The 18,657-nt window shown below is 39.8% G+C and overlaps 1 protein-coding gene across 6 annotated transcripts in view; it reads right to left on the bottom strand.

Annotated features, from left to right (window-relative positions):
* Nucleotides 1–18,657, bottom strand: part of LOC127412015 (protein kinase C and casein kinase II substrate protein 3-like) — a 63,774-nt gene that overhangs the window by 9,069 nt on the left and 36,048 nt on the right. For all 6 annotated transcript variants that reach the window (XM_051648074.1, XM_051648037.1, XM_051648044.1 and 3 more), the window contains 5 exons: nt 18,401–18,636; nt 17,789–17,944; nt 14,961–15,136; nt 5,496–5,616; nt 2,434–2,564 (listed from right to left, as the gene is read on the bottom strand). In XM_051648074.1, the coding sequence (XP_051504034.1) occupies nt 2,434–2,564; nt 5,496–5,616; nt 14,961–15,136; nt 17,789–17,944; nt 18,401–18,636 (820 nt within the window). The remainder of the gene's footprint in view (nt 1–2,433; nt 2,565–5,495; nt 5,617–14,960; nt 15,137–17,788; nt 17,945–18,400; nt 18,637–18,657) is intronic.

Here is an 18,657-nt window from a genome sequence, read left to right as displayed (position 1 = left end):
CATCAGAATGGGGAAAAATGTGATCTCAGTGAATTGGACCGTGGCATGATCATTGGTGCCAGACGGGCTGGTTTGAGTATTTCTGTAACTGCTGATCTCCTGGGATTTTCACACTCAACAGTCTCTAGAGTTTACTCAGAATGGTGCCAAAAGCAAAAAACATCCAGTGAGCAGCAGTTCTGTGGACGGAAATGCCTTGATGAGAGAGGTCAACGGAGAATGGCCAGACATGTTCAAGCTGACAGAAAGGCTACGGTAACTCAGATAACCGCTCTGTACAATTGTAGTGAGCAGAATAGCATCTCAGAATGCACAACACGTCGAACCTCGAGGCGGATGGGCTACAACAGCCTAATGAAGACTTAATAGATCGAAACGTCACCTTTTTTCTAAATAAAGTCTGGAGTCTAATTACAGTGTGCGGACATCTTTTTCCTTTCTTGACGTTCATTAGCCTATTTTTTTGTTTTGTCCCACACATGTACCCAACTTGGGTTTTGGATGTGCACACCTCTTTGATATTTTTTTCAACTACAACAGCAGGAGACCACGTCAGGCACTTTATTAGGACCATAGTGTTCCTAATAAAGTGTTCAGTGAATGCATATTGGCCATTGACAACACTGATATATTGTTTTATCATATTTAAATCACATTTTAGCGGTGAAGAGTTCACTTAAAGGAACAGTACACGCGCTGTACACTGCGCATGCGTCAAGGGTGAGGAAGTGTAATCGAGCTTCAAATCATGACCATGCCAAGGAGACAGCAGATGGCAAGATTTACAGTAAAAAAAAATAAAATAAAATAAAAAATAAAAGTTACATTTTGGTCTGTTTCTCACTCAAAATCGATCGTATCGCTTCAGAATACATGGAATAAACCACTAAACCACTATAAACCCATATCTCCATCAAAACATCATCTTTATGTTCTGCAGAAGAAAGTCTGAGATAGGCCTCATTTAAACCTTGCATTAAAACTTGTTTTCGGTGATCGGATTGCGCTTGACCACATAAATGACACCCAAGACGCATTGTGATTGGATAGTGATCGGATCACTGAAACCACATTCGGAGGTGGTCAGGGACTGATTCTGACCACATTCAAAGAATGTGTAAATGCAAATGCATTTCTGTTATCCGGATACAATGGTAATTCGTTGTTAAAGTGCTGTGTTGTGAGTTCTTGCCTTTTTCTGTTAATTCTGCCAATGTGAAAAACACAACAGTCTTAGAATCTTGTCACCCGAACAATTAACAATATCCCATGAATTATTCCATTGGAATACACTTGGAATATATCTCGTCTCACTCCTGAAATCCCCACTCACATGCATCTCTTTTCTGATTTATAATAACTATTTGGCTTGTGCAACCAGTCTTCACTTGCGCGTTTCAGATGAGAAGCATATTTAGCACTTACAAAGCGTTGAACACGAGATGAATATCATTAGATTTGCTTCGGTGACCTGAAATTTTGCTTTGGTGGCTGCCAAAAAAATGTAAATGAAGGAAAAACCCTGACTGTTTTTCCTTCATTGAAAAGCATTTTAATTACGGAGACGGAGAATTTTCAGTTACAACAGCCTCTCATGTAATAAGGCACTTAAAGGGATAGTTCACCCAAAAATGAAAATTCTGTCATCATTTACTTACCTTCATGTTGCTCCAAACCTGTATGACTTTGTCTTCTGTGCAACACAAGAAATCCACTTTCAGTGTATAGATAAATGATAGAATAAAAGTGAATGGAGGTTGTCATTCTTCCTAACATCTCCCTATGTGTTCCACGGAAGTCAGTCATATGGGTTTAATACAACATTAAAGGTGCTGTAAACGATTTTTTTCATGGAAAAGTATGCAAAACATTTTCCTACTCCCTTAAAAATATTAATGAAATAAGTGTCCAGAGATATCTCACCGGTCTCTGTGACAGCTGAAGACTTTGTAAACAGCAAACAAAAATGTGAAAATTTTTACAGCTGTTTTGGTCTCAAAATTATCTTTAGAGGGTGGGATTTTGGAATGAGGGGGCATGGCTAATTCAACGGCTCAGTCATGTGAAAGGTACAGAGCGCTAAAATCGAGTGAGTAAATGACGAGAGAATTTTGATTTATTGTTGAACTGTCCTTTAAAATAGTCCGCTGCTGTGACAAAGTTAAAATATTCAATGTAGTCTCTCAATTAATATGAGGACAGTATAATAATGAGAAAATACTGTTTAAATAAACAGATACTGTTTAAAAATGTTTTAGATGAAGTATAGCATGCCACACTGCAAGACAGTTCTGGATGTCACATCAACTCCTTTCTATCTTTCTCAGACTGAAGAGAATGAACATTCTGAAGTGGAAAATTTACTAGCTTTTGGAGACATAAATCAACATTTGTAAGCATACTTCTGTGTGCATGTATAGCAGTCAAATGTACCTGGTAGTTTCCTGTGGAGTCTGTGGGGGTTCGTCTCCTGCAGACACTATATTAGTCAAGGTAACCACGTCATCAGGGCGACTGTTCCTCTCCTTTCGACTGATGGATCGGTTTGCTTCTGGTGACCACTCCTAATAAAATACAATGCAAAATACACAATACATTACACAAAGTCATGGTAATATGCCATCCAGTAATAGCTGTACAATTGACAGGGTGTTCGATTAGGGTTGGAGCTAGACCTTGCAGGACAGTGGTTCTCCAGAAGCTGAAAACCCCTGTAGTAGTCTGATTAAATAGGTGCTGAAATAATTATGCGCTGCTTATGCATGCGGTGTAAAACAGGCCACAACGGGATGTACAAATGTACAATGGGACTGTGTGCTGAAGCAATGCAAATAAATCGATTGATAACACTTAGATTATTTGCCGTTAATAATTAGTTAATAAAGAATAGTGCTTCCCTTTACCAAGAATGTCAAGTCACTCCTTGAAGATAATATAGAGATCTATGCATCATATTGTGTTGTATTTGGGCTCGTTTTAATCTGGAGCAGATTTCCTAAGGGCTGAAACATACTCTATGCAAGTATGTGAAAGCAGACGCAAGCTCAATTTCACACGTCATTGCATTCTAAAATGTGTCAGATTGCAATTCATAATGCAGTGCAACCATGCGTTGCACTGTCAACATTGCCACAAGGGGCGCTGTAGCGAGATTAGTGTGAACGGTCCGCTTCTACGGTGAGTCTTCTCTACTATCATGGCAGAGCAACCATTTGAAGAATTTTGTTGAGCAAGTATATTAAAGTCAATATATATTTATTGACTTAACAGAATAATAACAAATAAGGTTTTAATGGCACAGACGTTTGAAGTTAACTCTATCGCCCCCTTGAGTACTGAGGTTTGTTCCCGCCATAGTAACGCAAGAACGTTAAGCACGTTCAACCAGACTGCACACCGGCAATGCGGTGGCAAAGAGCTCACATCTCCGTTCACGTATTTGTGTGGAGCATGTTTCGGCCTTTAGTCAAGGGTTTTCACACTGGGCTCTGGGGACCCTCAGTTTGAAGAAAAAAAAACGTATAAATATATGAAAAAGTTTGACATTACCATTTTATTTTAGTTTCTCTAGGTTTATACATGCAAAATTACTCTAATAGCTAAAGTACATATTTTTCATATAATATTTTAACAAGATCTTTTGACTTTGGTACAATGACAAAAAAGCCAGTCATTCGGTTTTTGCAAACAAATAGTTGTCTTTATAATCACACTTTACTATTTTAACACATAGAAATGGGTCTTTATATATGAAAATATATAGCTATTTTTGGAAGAGGGTCCCTTGCAAGGAGATCATCATATTTAGGGTCCATTGCATTAAAAAAATTTGAAAACCCTGCTCTAAGTAACCGTGTGCATGTTCATACTGTTTGTTTCATGAAGTAAAAGATATGTATCATAACTTTATCATAACATTGTAACTTTGGTGTGCAAGTTTGTTTTAACTTGAGACATTTTACACAAAGCACACAAAGACATATTTACATTTACGCATTTGGCAGATGCTTTTATCCAAAGCGACTTACAGTGCACTTATTACAGGGACAATCCCCCTGGAGCAACCTGGAGTTAAGTGCCTTGCTCAAGGACACAATGGTGGTGGCTGTGGGAATTGAACCAACAACCTTTTGCTTACCAGTTCAGTTCTTTAGTCCACTACGCCATCACCATATACATACGGCACTTTATAACTATACAATCTGCCTGATGTTCTGACCAGTGTGGTGTACAGTTACATTTTCATAAGTCATAAAGACGGAACACTTCTAATTTATCAACAAATTAAAAAGCACTTGATGAGTGTTGTCATATTGCCTAAAGTCCAGTCCAGTGTTGGTTTAAGTAAATGATTAACACATTTTCATTCGTTAAGGTCAATGATTGACAATTACAAATATTTCTGAAAATGTGCAACCTTAACCTAAACCCTAATAAAGATTTAATAAAGAAAAATAAGATTCCTTTAATATTTATAACTTTAAAAGTCTAGTCTCTGAGGAAGGGTTCCTTCTCATAAATAAACATACCAGGACAAAAATAAAAAGAACTGTCAGACAATGTGACTGTGACATAACTGCTTATATTTTCCTGAGTCATATGCTGGACTAACATTTAGTCATCTTTCTAACACTGTTCCACAGAAAGAGAGATGGCCTGTGCCTATTTATGTTACACAAAGGACTCCAGTTTTCTGGCAGAGCAGGGAGGATGCCAGAAAAATCCTCTAAAGGTTTCACTTACCTGAGCGCCAACTTGACTAAAGCTCTGTGACTGCTATTCACTGCCCTCCTACTGCTCCATTATACATTCACACCACGGGGGAGTTTTGAGCTCCGTACACACTCGTATACATCCAAACCTATAGGGTGTCTATTTACACAAATGGAGATGCTGACACTGCCACTGTATGTCTGTGTGTGTTTGTGTTGTTGGGGGGGGGGGGTGTGCCATTAGGGAGAGCGATCCGACATTCCAGAACCCACTCATGGGCCATGCAGACAACAGCTCATTCACACTTAGCCCATTAGAAATTCACCACCACTGGAGCCCAGGGCCCAAAATGGCAATATGGTTGAGAACTCCGCAGCACTGTTTGGCCCTGTAAATGTCACAATTTTTTCTCTAAGCAAATGTTAACGCTGAAGTTTATCGTCTGGTTTGCATCTGGTAAATGTCTTTCCTGGGCATTTGGGGCTGTAGCAACCATAAATAATACAGTACTTTGCAGAGTAGGGAACTTCAGACGTGTTCCTGCATTTAAAAAAAGCTAGACGGAAAAGAGAAAAATAACTGAGAAAAGCAATAGTAATGTTTTTGGATAAGACTGTTGCACCCAGATTATTCAAATTGGTCCATCGTTTTGAAACTGACATTGATGCACTGTGGCATCTTTAAAAATGCAGCACTAATGGCACGAGACACTGGGGGGGGGGGGGGGGACACAGCAAGACACAACACAAAATGCATTCTGTGTGAACAGCCCCTTACCGTACCTCAAACTGTGGCCAGTTCATGCTCATGCCGGGCCCATGCGTGTTTCTCCACCACCGGAGGTCCTCCGTGTAATTGGCTGCGCTGATGGTCTGGCTGAGGTCTCGGTACAGGCCTCGGAATCTGCATGGGGATTTGCCACAGACTCTTTTAGTACAGGTTTTATTTGTGCAATGCCACAGTCAACACAAGGAAGTGTACGTTAAAAAAATAAGCCAAAACAAACTTTACTAGTTCCTGCAAAACAAACATCACTATTTTTATTGCTCACCTGAATCGTTAATCCTAAGTATTAAACTTAATTCGTCCCACCCCGGTTGTGATATGGACATAAATGATCCCTCAAATCATGTGGCTTATGTGCGAGGAGAGGTGTGCTATCACTTTAAAAGGAACATTCTGGGTTCAATATAAGTTAAGTTCAATCAACAGCATTTGTTGCATAGTATTGATTTCCACCAAAAAATTATTTACTTGTCCCTCGTTTATTTAAAAAGAAAAATTAGGCACTTACAATGGAAGTGAATGGGGTCAGTCCATAATCATAAAAATACACATTGTTTCAAATGTATAGCTACAAAACAAACTTTATATGTGCTAACAGGATTTGAGTGCAACAAAATCACTTGATCATTTGTTTTATTTGTTTGGAGATGCTTTTGGACACGAGACATTTTTGGAACCACCTTATTTACACCCAGAGATATTCTGAAAACCTGCACTCCAAAGCACAAACCAGTCTAGCCATTCTCCGCTGACCTCTCTCATCAACAAGGCATTTTCGTCCACAGAACTGCCGCTCACTGGATGTTTCTCACACCATTCTCTACACACTCTAGAGACTGTAGTGTGTAAAAATCCCAGGAGATCAGCAGTTACAGAAATACTCAAACCAGCCCATCTGGCACCAACAATCATACCACAGTCTAAATCACTGAGATTACATTTTTTCCCCATTCTGATGGTTGATGTGAACATTAACTGAAGCTCCTGACTCACATATGCATGATTTCATACATTACACTGCTGCCACACGATTGGCTGATTAGATAAAATCGCATAAGTAGATGTACAGGTGTACCTAATAAAGTGGCCGGTGAGTGTATAATGTAAATTCAGAAAAATAAGCAAAAATGTACTTTTTTTTTTTTTTTTTAAAGTTTTGTGATTTTTCAGGAGTTTCTTAGGCTGAGAGTCTCAGAATGTATCAATCTATATCAGTAAACAATTTAAGAAGTTTTCTTTACAATGACAAACAAACATTTTTGTCGAGTTATAAGCCGTGAATTTTGGGTATGCCACTGAAACAGGAAATCAAAACTCCTTCAGAGCTTAAAGGGTTCAATCAGATCTTTGGAAATGTGTTTAATCTGAAAGAGCAGATTGGATTTCAAGCATTTCTTTTTTGTCATTTGGGACACAACATGTACGTAATATCATACGTAGGTCACACAGCAGTATAATGTCAGTATCCAAATCTGCATCTACATTCTCAATGTCTTAATGGACATGAGCAGAGGTAAAGTTACCAGTTTTCCATTCTTTCTTTTCAAACTGACAGCTACTCTGTTGTTGTAGATGAAAGTCTCTTGGCATCATTACTATGACAAACAATGTAGATACACCACAGTATGAACAAACGGATCTGATTTCAATACTTGCAAAATGACCAGATCAGATTTGAAAAACAAATCAGAATTGGATGCAGTGTGAACAAAGCTACCGATTAAACGTTTAAAAGGTGCTGTAAGCGATTTTAGCCATTCTAGAATTTGTTCAAACTGAGCCGTTGTATTAGCCACGCCCCCTTTTTCAGAAACCCCGCACTCCAAAGAAACCAACTGAACTGCGAGACCGACACGAGTAGAAACTGTTGTCAAAAACAACAGCAGCAAAATAGCGCCATCAACTGACAACTGTTATGAGCAACATGGCATAAAAATGGCAGTAAGCCTCAATTCGCTGCAACTACAATACTATGAGAACATGCAAAATGACGGACAGGCAGAAAGCGTCATTGTCCGCATACCGCGGACACATTTTTGTTTGTTATTTACAGTCTAGAGTTGTCACAGAGACTGGTGAGATATCTCAGGACATTTCATTAATATCTTTCAGGGAGTAGTACATTTTTTGCATACCTTTCCATGAAATACATCACTTACAGCACCTTTGAATTACCGTCTTAAGTTACAGTTTACAAAAAAATAAAAATAAAACGCTTGGTGGCGGCACTTCTGGGTTCTTTTGGAACCTCGGATAAGAACTGCAAATTGAGCTGAAAATGCCCCCAAAAGCTGAAAACTGTTTGCTGAATGTAAAAACACAACATTTCCAGAATTATTGAATTCGGGCTTCCTTAAATTTCCACCAGGATCAGTGGATCAGGACAAAAGCAAGATTTGACTCAAGCTTTAGAAGTGTTTTAAGCATGTGATGAAGTTTACTGATACATGTACGAATAAATCATACTGTACAGGCCAACTGAATCAAGTTAAAACTGGTTTTGTCAATAATATGCATATATTGCTTCACTATTAACCATGGATATCCATTTATAATAACTTATTAACAAACATTATAATATTATATAATTGCAGCACTGTCCATATCCAACACTGAAAGCTTCTGCTCAAAAGAACCCGGAAGCAAGGGTGCCTGTTGTGTGACGTTGCATTAAATTAAACTATTGAGACTTTGGGGCAGGCTCATTTTACTTGGGGCAATAAGCAACCACCAAACAACCACCTAGAACACCCTAGCAACTGCATACCATGTGCTAGATTTACCCAGAACACTAGCATCGTGGCGGTGACTTTTGCAAGGGTAAGCACCACTCACATTTTTTTAAGAAAATGTACAAATCTAGATTCTCTAGAAGCTAGGTCACCTTCCTCAAACAGAAGAACCAGGGCACATCAAGTACCTTGGAAAGAATGAGGGAGGGATAATGTAGACACAAAGATTCCTGAACATGAAACTAAACTATATGATTAGCAACACAGTACAGCAACAGCCCTGTACCCTACAGCCGCACAACGGTAAACTGTTCTGTTCTTCAGAACTGCTGAAACAGGTTTGCAGGGAGTTGTTTGTGTTGCAATCCTATCAGTGTAGAATTACATGTTCAGAGTTAAAGGGATACTTCACCTAAAAATAAAAAAGACAATGTTAGGCAGAATGTTAAAGACTGACAGCTTCAGTCACCATTCAGTCATCTGCATTGCATGGTAAAAGGGAACAAGTGAATAGTGATTGAGGCAAAAATTCTGCCTAACAACTCCTTTCGCGTTTCATGGAAGAATAAAAGTCATATGGATTTGGAACAACATGAGGGTGAGTAAATAATGGCAGAATTTACATTTGTGAAAGAACTATCCCTTTAACCACTGAAACGACAGGAGGTATTTGCTCATTTGGGAAAAAAAAAAGAAAAAAAGATGCAATTCTACCTTTCAGCTCTTTTGAAATGACCTTGGTTAATAGTCAACAACAAGCTCAGCATTCCTCTTTAAGTAAACATAACGATATCTGGGAGCATGGAAAAACAAAAAAGCACTTATTAATGGTTAACATTCTTTGATGTCCAGTTTTTAGCTGGGAGACACATACTGAAAATGAACAGGAACTATTTCTTTAGAGCCTGGGGAGGTTAAAATAAGTTTGAAACGAAGTTCTCCATTTCTCTAATGCCAGTTTCCTTGGCATAAGCTCACACTTCTGTACATCTGTGCCCGTCAGTCTATCAGTGGCTCCGTTCCAACCTCTAGTGAGCTCCCTACCAAGACAGCATTTTTTGGCATTATAGGTGGCTTTTCAAAGGCTGTGCAAAATTATCCCTCGTTTTGAAATTCTAACATTGTGTCCTAACCAGACACGAGTCACACGACATGACACTGTAACACATGATACTGTAAAAGGGATTTTTTCCATGTTAATCAGAGTTTTTGCTCTAACCAGCTGTGACGGCAACAAATGACAGGACATTCTGTCGATCGCTTGGTTTCCATTTCTGCGCCGGGTAACTGTCACAGGTCTAAAATCCTTCTTATAACAGGACATTAAAGCTGGCATCATACTAGCTTGTTAAAAACAACTTTTGTTCTACACCTACCAACTGTTGAGCTCAAATCTTCAGTCAGAGGTCTGTCGTACACACCGACTCCCTATGACTTTCTCTCCAATCCCGTCACTATAGCTTGACGAAATAACGGAAGTACCGTGGGAAGATAAACAATTTTAATAGACTGAATAAGGATGCGATACATAGAGTAACTTTACCATGTGAACGTGTGCGATCACTGAGAAGGCAGTTCCAGAATAGCTTAGCAACATGCTAAAGTCAGATTCCACTAGACTCAACTGTAAGAATTACAAGCACAAAGCTCATTATGGCGGATGTAAGAAGCACTCAGCACTGCTTGCTCAACCCAGAATGCACTTCGTGATATGCTGGTTTGGGAATCTGCTAAATAAGAAACAGGCCTGAGGTTATGGAGTTCAAACATTGTTTTAGTGAGGTTGCAAACCTTATACATAAATACAAAGTAAAAAAAAAAAAAAACCACAGTTAAGAATGAGGAAGGAGAAGAGATCGAAAGGGAGTGTGGAGAGACCGTGAGAGTTGGCAAAGATTCCTTTTGGAATATTAAGCGTCACATTGCCAGAAAGCATGAGAATGTGCTATGCGAACATGGTAGTGCAGCAAAAGGTGAGCTAGTAGGCTACACTATCATTCGATAATAAATGAGCAGATAAGTAGATAGTAAGTTAAATGTTGTTGTTTTGCAATCAGGGCAGGTGCAGCTGCCAGCGATGCAGGCCCGGTTCTGCGGGAGTGCGAATATTAGATCACCCTCAACTGAATATGTAAGCTTAATAATACTTTCATGCCTCCATTGTACAATTGAGCATTTGATTGGTAAAAATTTCCCCTCTAGCATAGAATATTTCATAGTGTAATTATCTCACTTAATCGACCACCTAATCCTCAGGTGACATTTCACCCCACGCTTCCTGTAGCACTTGCCATAGATGTGGCTGTCTTGTCGGGCACTTCTCATGCACCTTACAGTCTCGCTGATCCCACAAATGCTCAATGGGGTTAAGATCCATAACACTCTTTTCCAATTATCTGTTGTCCAATGTCTGTTTCTTTACCCACTCTAACCTTTTCTTTTTGATTTTCTGTTTCAAAAGTGGCTTTTTCTTTGCAATTCTTCCCATAAGGCCTGCACCCCTGAGTCTTCTCTTTACTGTTGTACATGAAACTGGTGTTGAGCGGGTAGAATTCAATGAAGCTGTCAGCTGAGGACATGTGAGGCATCTATTTCTCAAACTAGAGGCTCTGATGTACTTATCCTCTTGTTTAGTTGTACATCTGGCCTTCCACATCTCTTTCTGTCCTTATTAGAGCCAGTTGTCCTTTGACTTTGAAGACTGTAGTGTACACCTTTGAATGAAATCTTACATTTTTGGCAATTTCAAGCATTTTATAGCCTTCATTCCTCAAAACAATGAGTTTCTAGAGAAAGCGGTTTCTTTTTTGCCATTTTTGACCTAATATTGACCTTAAGACATGCCAGTCTATTGCATACTGTGGCAACACAAAAACAAACACAAAGACAATGTTTTGGCACCATTTGGAGTCAGTTATAGAGACTGTTGTGCATGAAAATCCCAGGAGATCAGCAGTTACAGAAATACTCAAACCAGCCCATCTGGCACCAAAATGATGCCACAGTCCAAATCACTGAGATCAAATTTTTTCCCCATTCTGATGGTTGATGTGAACATTAACTGAAGCTCCTGACCCATCTCTGCATGATTTTATGCACTGCAGCCACATGATTGGCTTATTAGACAATCGCATGGATTATTGTTGGTGCCAGACGGGCTGGTTTGAGTATTTCTGTAACTGCTGATCTCCTGGGATTTTCACACACACAACAGTCTCTAGAGTTTACTCAGAATGGTGCCAAAAACAAAAAACATCCTGTGAGTGGCAGTTCTGTGGACGGAAAGAACTATATATATATATATATATATATATATCTATTATTATATATATGCATCATTTAATCAGCGCTGCCCAGCCTGGCTATACCACCACATGTTACAGCCCAGTACGTGATACTCTGATGCCAAATGCCCTTAACGAGATGGAAAGCAGACTTGGAGAGCTGTTGCAATTAGGAGATAACTTTGTGCTTACTTTAGACATTTGGACAAACAGAAGAGGACACAGCTTTCTGTGTGTTGTGGCTAGTTTCCTTTAAGTGTTTAACGGTCACACAGTGCTGCTGGGCTGCGAACATCTTAAAGGGGACCACACAGCAGAGAATATTTTCCAGAAATTGGAGTGTCTTGCAACAGTGGAATATACAATGACGGGTTGTGAGGGTGGTGACCGACAGCGGCAGCAATAGGGTAAAGGCCTTCAACCTCCCGGGGTTTGAGGAGGGTGCTGCAGAGGAGAAGGGTGAGGAGGAGGGCAATAAGGAAGATGGTACAGAGGAAGTTCCACTCTTGCCATTTCAGCCGGATTGTGTTGCGCAGATCATGGAGAACATGAGCGCATATATCACCGAAGCTAACCTCCATATGCGATGCCCCATCCATTTACTGCAACTCACCATAAAGGATGCAATGCTGCCATGCTGATGTTGAAAAAATGTTCACATGAATGGCAAGACTTGTAAAGAGTGTTAGGAAAAGCAACTTAAACACTGAGAAGGCTGATAAGTTAGGCATGCGTCCCACCCCAACATGTGTCACCAGGTGGAGCAGCCAGTTGCGCATGACAGAATCTGTATTGAAGATGTTTCAAAGAGACACACAATTCCAAAACAAACAGAGCATTCCCGACATGGTCAGCTGACTATGAATGACGTACATCAACTCTAAGCCCTGACTGAGGTGCTATTGCCACTGGCAGAACTTCCAATGATATGCAAAAAGAGCTGGGAAACCTGGGAATTTTTCTTCCATCGGTTATGGAAATTAAACAGCTTTTGTCCAATGTGTGTGAGACCTGCTCCCTCTCCATTCGTGCGTTTGCGGAGACACTGTCAGCTAATGTTTCTACTCCTTTTAACAGATTCTATTCTGACAAGCATCTTGTGTTGGCAGCTGTGCTGGATCCATGTTTTAAAACTGAATGGATCATTAGGATGGTACAGTATGCAGTCAACTCGCAGAGATTCGCAAACTGCTGGTGAAGGAGGTGGAATGCAGTGCTCTTGGAACAGGTGTGAGCACAGCGGCTGAGCCCAGCACCGCTCCAAAGAAGGCCCGCATATTCGGCCCGTACGAGGGCAGCTCGAGTGTAGTCGACAATGCCAGAGGTGAGATGGAGGAGAAAGGGCCCACAGGATGACGTCTTAGGATTTTGGAAAACAAATGCTGGATCCCTCCCTCAACTGGCCAGAGCCGGCCACAAAATCTTCAGCATCCCCAGTGGTTCTTCCAGTGCTGAATGTGTGTTCTCCGCCGCTGGATTACTGTCCCAGGCACACCGCATGAGCCTGAAGCCCGTTACTTTTTCCAAGCCAATATTTCTAAAAGTAAATTCTAAAGTGCTGTAAAGATTCAGGCATTTCAATAGGCTGCATTTCCAATTTTGGTCTTTTTTAAATTTTAGAAAGTGTATTTCTTTTTAGCATCAACCTATAAAATGTAAATATAACAGTAAATAATTCAGTAGTGTTTTATTCTAAAAGTTCTACATGCATTTCATAATGTTTGTTCTTTATCATAGGCCCGTTTTGAATGGTCTGTTGCTCAAAATAACGAATATCAAATATTCTTTTAGTTATTGCCTTTTATACAAATTTACCAAGGGTCTAGACATCTGTTCAATTAATAAAAATGCACAGACTGCAACAGAATGTCACTCACAAATATTATAATTATTATCAATATTTCTACTTCTGTAACTGAGGCATTCATTCAAGCAACCTACAAACAGAAACAGGCTGGGATGCGCACAGACATTTCGAGGGCATAAATAACAGCTGTTCATTTCCACCTTTCGACATCACATTATGAAAGAACAACCCAAATTTGTTGGTTTGATCAGAAACCTATGTTTGGTTGTTCAGGTGGATAAATCAGGGGTGTCAAAGTCATTTTAGGTGAAAGGCTGGATTGAACAAAATCTCACTTTATGCAGGACGAAAATTTTATTTTATTTTTTTTGTTAAATCCATGGTTAAACCCTGCTATACATATCAAGAGTGCTTGCACAACATGATCTTTTGATGCATATGAAGTCTTTATTAGTAAAGCACATGGTATTTATTAGTAAAATAATTTGTATATAATTAACCATAGTCCTTTAGATTGCATACCATTCCAACATATAAAATTGTAGGGAATATTAAATCAAGCAACAATACTGAGAAAGAAATTAAATGCATCAAATCTACAGTAATCATCATTGAGGAGACAACTGAAGAACAACTATGAATTTCACTTTTACCTCTAATAGCCTATTTTTCCTGGTACCCAGCCATGTTTTCATTATTGCCATAAACGACTCGAACTAACTTAAAGTTGAAAAGAATTGTGTTTTTCTGGGTTGGTTGTGTCACTCAGATCCAGTTTAAACTAAAAAGCGTGAATTTGCGTGTATGCGAGTTTCAGCGCCACCGCACATACTTTATCACTTGTAGAGGCATGTTTGATGACTTGTTTAAAGTAAATAAAAGGTAATTATAAAAAAAAAAAAAAAAAAAAAAAAAGTTAAGGCATTATTTGAATTTTCAATGACATGTGCGCTAATAGAGAAATATTTGACCGATTACAAATGATAACGAAGGTCTGTTAGACCCGATTATCTAATAGCCGTTGTAAACCTTCCATTTTATTCCGTTGCTCGGGCCACTGTAGCCACCCCTTTTTGTACATGGCTGGAAACAGATATTCTGCAGAGAAATTTCATGTCGGAGTGAGATTTGAGCGAACCGTTTTTTACCGGTGAGCGATACTTGAGCGGAGCGTTCGCTTGGGCCGTTAGTGGTTGAGCGGAGCGCACGGGAGTGTCACACAGGTCTGCTTCGCTCACATGCTCTGCTTGTGAGGTGTCTTTTTGGTTAGGATGCTGCCTTAAGGCCAAAGTATACTTCGGGTGTGCGTGTTGCGGATCGCTCCGCGCACAGTATGTGCGACGCAAACTGCATCATCCGCACAGCTTAGATTTTCTGGACTCGCGCACGCGGTGCTCGGCTGTGAATGTCGTCTGCGCATGCGCTGGCCATTGACTGTACTAAAAGAATGTCACAAAGCAGTTGTAGTGCGCATGCATCGAAAGCGTTCCTATTCGTTCACGGTCAAAAAAGTATACTCAGAAAGGCAACACGGTCAGCCGGGCGTGATCCAAAATGCACAAAAAACGAAGTATACCTGGGCCTTAAGATGATAGCTGTCCAAAAAAAAAATATAATAATACAGCCACATGGACTAACTCATCATTGCTGGAGAGGTCCAGGTGCTGGTGAATGTCCTGCAGGACCTCTTTGAAGAAGCGCAGCCTCTTCTTCTCCGCCTCCTGGGTGATTTCAAACACCTGCTCCATGTCCTCCATGTAACGTGGGTTACAGCGATTGAGCTCGTCCAGAGCCTTCTCATAACGCTCCTTAGCCTGAGGGAGAACATCCAAACACAAGCACCAATAATGAGTCATGGAATGAACAAAAACTTTGCAAGGTCATGACCAAAGATCATCATTTCTCCTTGAGACACAATATAAAGGGTGAATTCACAAAAAAGCTGCATCTTATTCACTAACCACCCGCAATCTAGTTTAAGCAGGCGCAATCAGTGCTGAAATAGCGCTCCGTCGTAAGTATTTTAATTAAGTCACTGGCCTTTCTTTCCACAAAAACACACCTCCTTTCTATGTAAATTAGGCTCATTTTAGATAGCACTTCATTCACAAAAACTGCCCGGCACAATTTACATGGCTCTATTACCGCCCGAGGAAAGCAGGCGGTGAACTGAATTTATATTTAAAAGTGCTGTGTACATTTTCTATCATGGCAGCAGTAATTCAGCAAATTAATATCAAATTATGGAGAACAGTGTTATGACCTGGCATATCCAGAAGCGCATCTAGTCAACCACAATTTTGGTATGTTAAAGAGATTACTGAGGTGTCTGGATCACAATAGCGGAATGATGCTGTACACTCATGGTTGTCAGCTGCCTCCGCTATTTAACACTCAGAACCGATTTGCAAAACCGGAAAGTTGAGTTCACAGATTTTGTGGACGTACTGTATATACACTTGATTTGCATAATTCCTGTAGTGAATTGAGGGCTAAACCAGCATGTGCCTATGTACATTTCAGTATTTCACACTTATTATTGTAATATCAACTATTTTATATAAACCCGACCCTAAATGCAAGTAAAAACAAAGCAAACTGCGGTTGGTCGCTTCCTGTCCAAGTGGGCAGTTCTCGGGCAGAATAAGCTGTAATATAGACTGCTAGTCAAAAGTCAGGCTATGTAAGTGTATATTATATCTAAAATGGACAAATGTACTAACATATACACATGATGTTTGGAAGGCAACAGAGAGCTCTTAGCTGTTAAAAATAAAAGAGAGCTGTACCACTTTCATCATTTGCAAGTTGCTTTGGATAAAAGCATCTGCTAAATGAATACATGTAAATGGGCCAATATGAATTTTATAACTATCTGAAAGACCAAGCTTGCTTTTATAAATGATAGAAAACCAAAGCGATCAAAAGAGATCAAAACTGCATATTTAAAGTACAGTTTTGTATATTTAACTACATATTCAACCAGCTGTGATTCAAACCCATAAATTAGCAGTCACAGCAAGTCCAAAAACATCATGATTTAGGGGCCTTAACGTTGGCACTAGCTCTACTATCAAGCAAGCCTAGTCTTGTCTAAATCTTGCCTTACGTTCATAGAAACTTTGTCATTTCTTTCCCCACAAACTTTCCTCCACCTTAACATGGGCACTTCTTGAAGTGAGTAACTTCTGTGCATCTAGCATCAACAAACGTAATTGCAAAAATAATGACTAGACTGGCTTGTTTTCAAACAGCTTTCCCGAACACTCCCCCTGTTTTCCATTGGTTGAAGAAACTGTAAGTCCCGCCACAAACTCGTGCCACTAGTTGAGCCAATATTGCTGTGTCGGACTGGAAGTATGCTCAAACAAACAGAGCCATGTACTGATAGTGTCAGAGATACACACAGGGTTCCCATTCTTTTCAAGGCTAAATTTTCCAGGACATTGTATGTGCCCAACAGGTGTAACATTTAAGCAAAAAACACACGAGAGGTCATGATGTATATTGTGGTTATTGAATGGTTATATTTTCTGAATTTATTACACACATTTATTTTGAAGCACGCAGCACATGCAGATTAAATATTGAATGAAATCGCAGCCCTTTGCAGTTTAGTAATCACGCAATTTTTATGACTGGATTCAGTGATTCAGTCTCCGTTTCCCACATCGCGAAAATCATAGGGTCCTACATGTGGTAACTGTGGTATAAGCCGTACCCGGATCATTAATTTATTATTGAAAATGACACCCGAGGTGTTAAGGCCGCATCACCACACTACAACCTCGGGTTAACTCATTTAAAATAAATCTGTGGTCTGATCGTCGAACGTCGTCCAAGGTTTACAACTCAAATGTTTTTGTAGTTAACATAACAGCTTTTTCACTATATCAATACTTAAACTATTTCATCAGAGGAAAGCAGGGATGACAGCCGATGAGCAGAGAATACACGTGACAGGGCTTCAATCAAGACAGTCAACTGTTGACATAATTCCACAATGTGCAGCCGCCGGCAGTGACAAAAATATACGAATGTACGTATTTGACACCTATCCCGAGTCCCGATCATTACCGTGTAACAAAAAACATGTTAGCCACACAGTCAAACAGTTTTATAATACATAAATATTTTCCAGGACCAATACTTATTTTCCAGGACATTTAGGTATTTTTCTAATTTGCCATGACTTTTCCCATGACTGAAAATATGCATTGCAAAATTCCAGGTTTTCCAGGAAGCATGGGAACCCTGACACAGCGTTTACACTTTACAGGGAAATCAACCTATGAATAGTTCACTTATTTACAGTCTATTCACATTGATCTGAGATTGGAGAAAGTATTTTAACATTTAAGAATAGTTAAAAGACTGATAGGATGGGAAATCTTGCAGATTTCCTAAAAATGACAAATCCATGACTGCACTGATAGATCTGTTTTTTCTGTTTCTACTTGTAGTACCTTCTCGGCCTCTTGTGTACATTTCTCCAGACGCTCTGTGAACTTGTGGACCTCCTCCGGAGATTTGGTGGTGTCAGCCTTGGCATGAGTTTCACGGGTCAGCGCAGTGCGCTCTTCCTTACGAGCTTGGTGGTAACTCTTCTTTGAGGACTCCACCTACCACAGAGAATTTCATGTCATCATACTAATTAGTCGTAACCAAAGACACTCCAGTTTCTTATTTAACATGGTTTAATTTTCTCACCCTTATGTCATTCCAAACCCATATAACTTTCATCCGTGAAACACAAAAGTAGATGTTATGCACAATGTTAGTCACCATTCACTTTCTTTGCATTTTTCCTTACAACAGAAGTGAATGGTGACTGAGGCTAACATTCTGCCTAACATCTCTCATTAATAAAGGGGTTTCCAAATTTTTTTCTCATTTTATACTATGTGGAATAATACAAACATTTTTGAGTGACGTGAGGGTGAGCAGATGGAGGCGGCATTTTTATTTTTGGGTGAACTTTTCTTTTTAACACATTTAACAAGGTGATAACATTGATTTTAAATGGATGAAATGTGGTTTATTCTCCGTCTTAGATTTCCATACAGGAAAAGACTCACGTCTTTCAGTTTTCTGACCCAGGGTTTCTGGGCCTTGCGGAAGCCTTCATCAGCATCTTTGGTTTCACGGAATCCACCAATCATCTGCTTGTGGAAGGCGTCCTTCTGCCAGTTTCTAACCTTCTCGCTGTCCTCATCAACCAGTTTTTCTTTTAGTTCCATATGGATCTCACTCAGTCTTTCCGCCGCATTCATAAACGCATGCCACGCCTTTTCCAGAGTCCCATACTGTGGGCCTGCAGGAGAGAAATCGGATT

Source organism: Myxocyprinus asiaticus, chromosome 2 (assembly GCF_019703515.2).
Source record: "Myxocyprinus asiaticus isolate MX2 ecotype Aquarium Trade chromosome 2, UBuf_Myxa_2, whole genome shotgun sequence".
Taxonomy (NCBI): domain Eukaryota; kingdom Metazoa; phylum Chordata; class Actinopteri; order Cypriniformes; family Catostomidae; genus Myxocyprinus; species Myxocyprinus asiaticus.
Note: the sequence above shows the minus strand (reverse complement) of the source record. Positions and strands in the feature narration are given on the sequence as shown.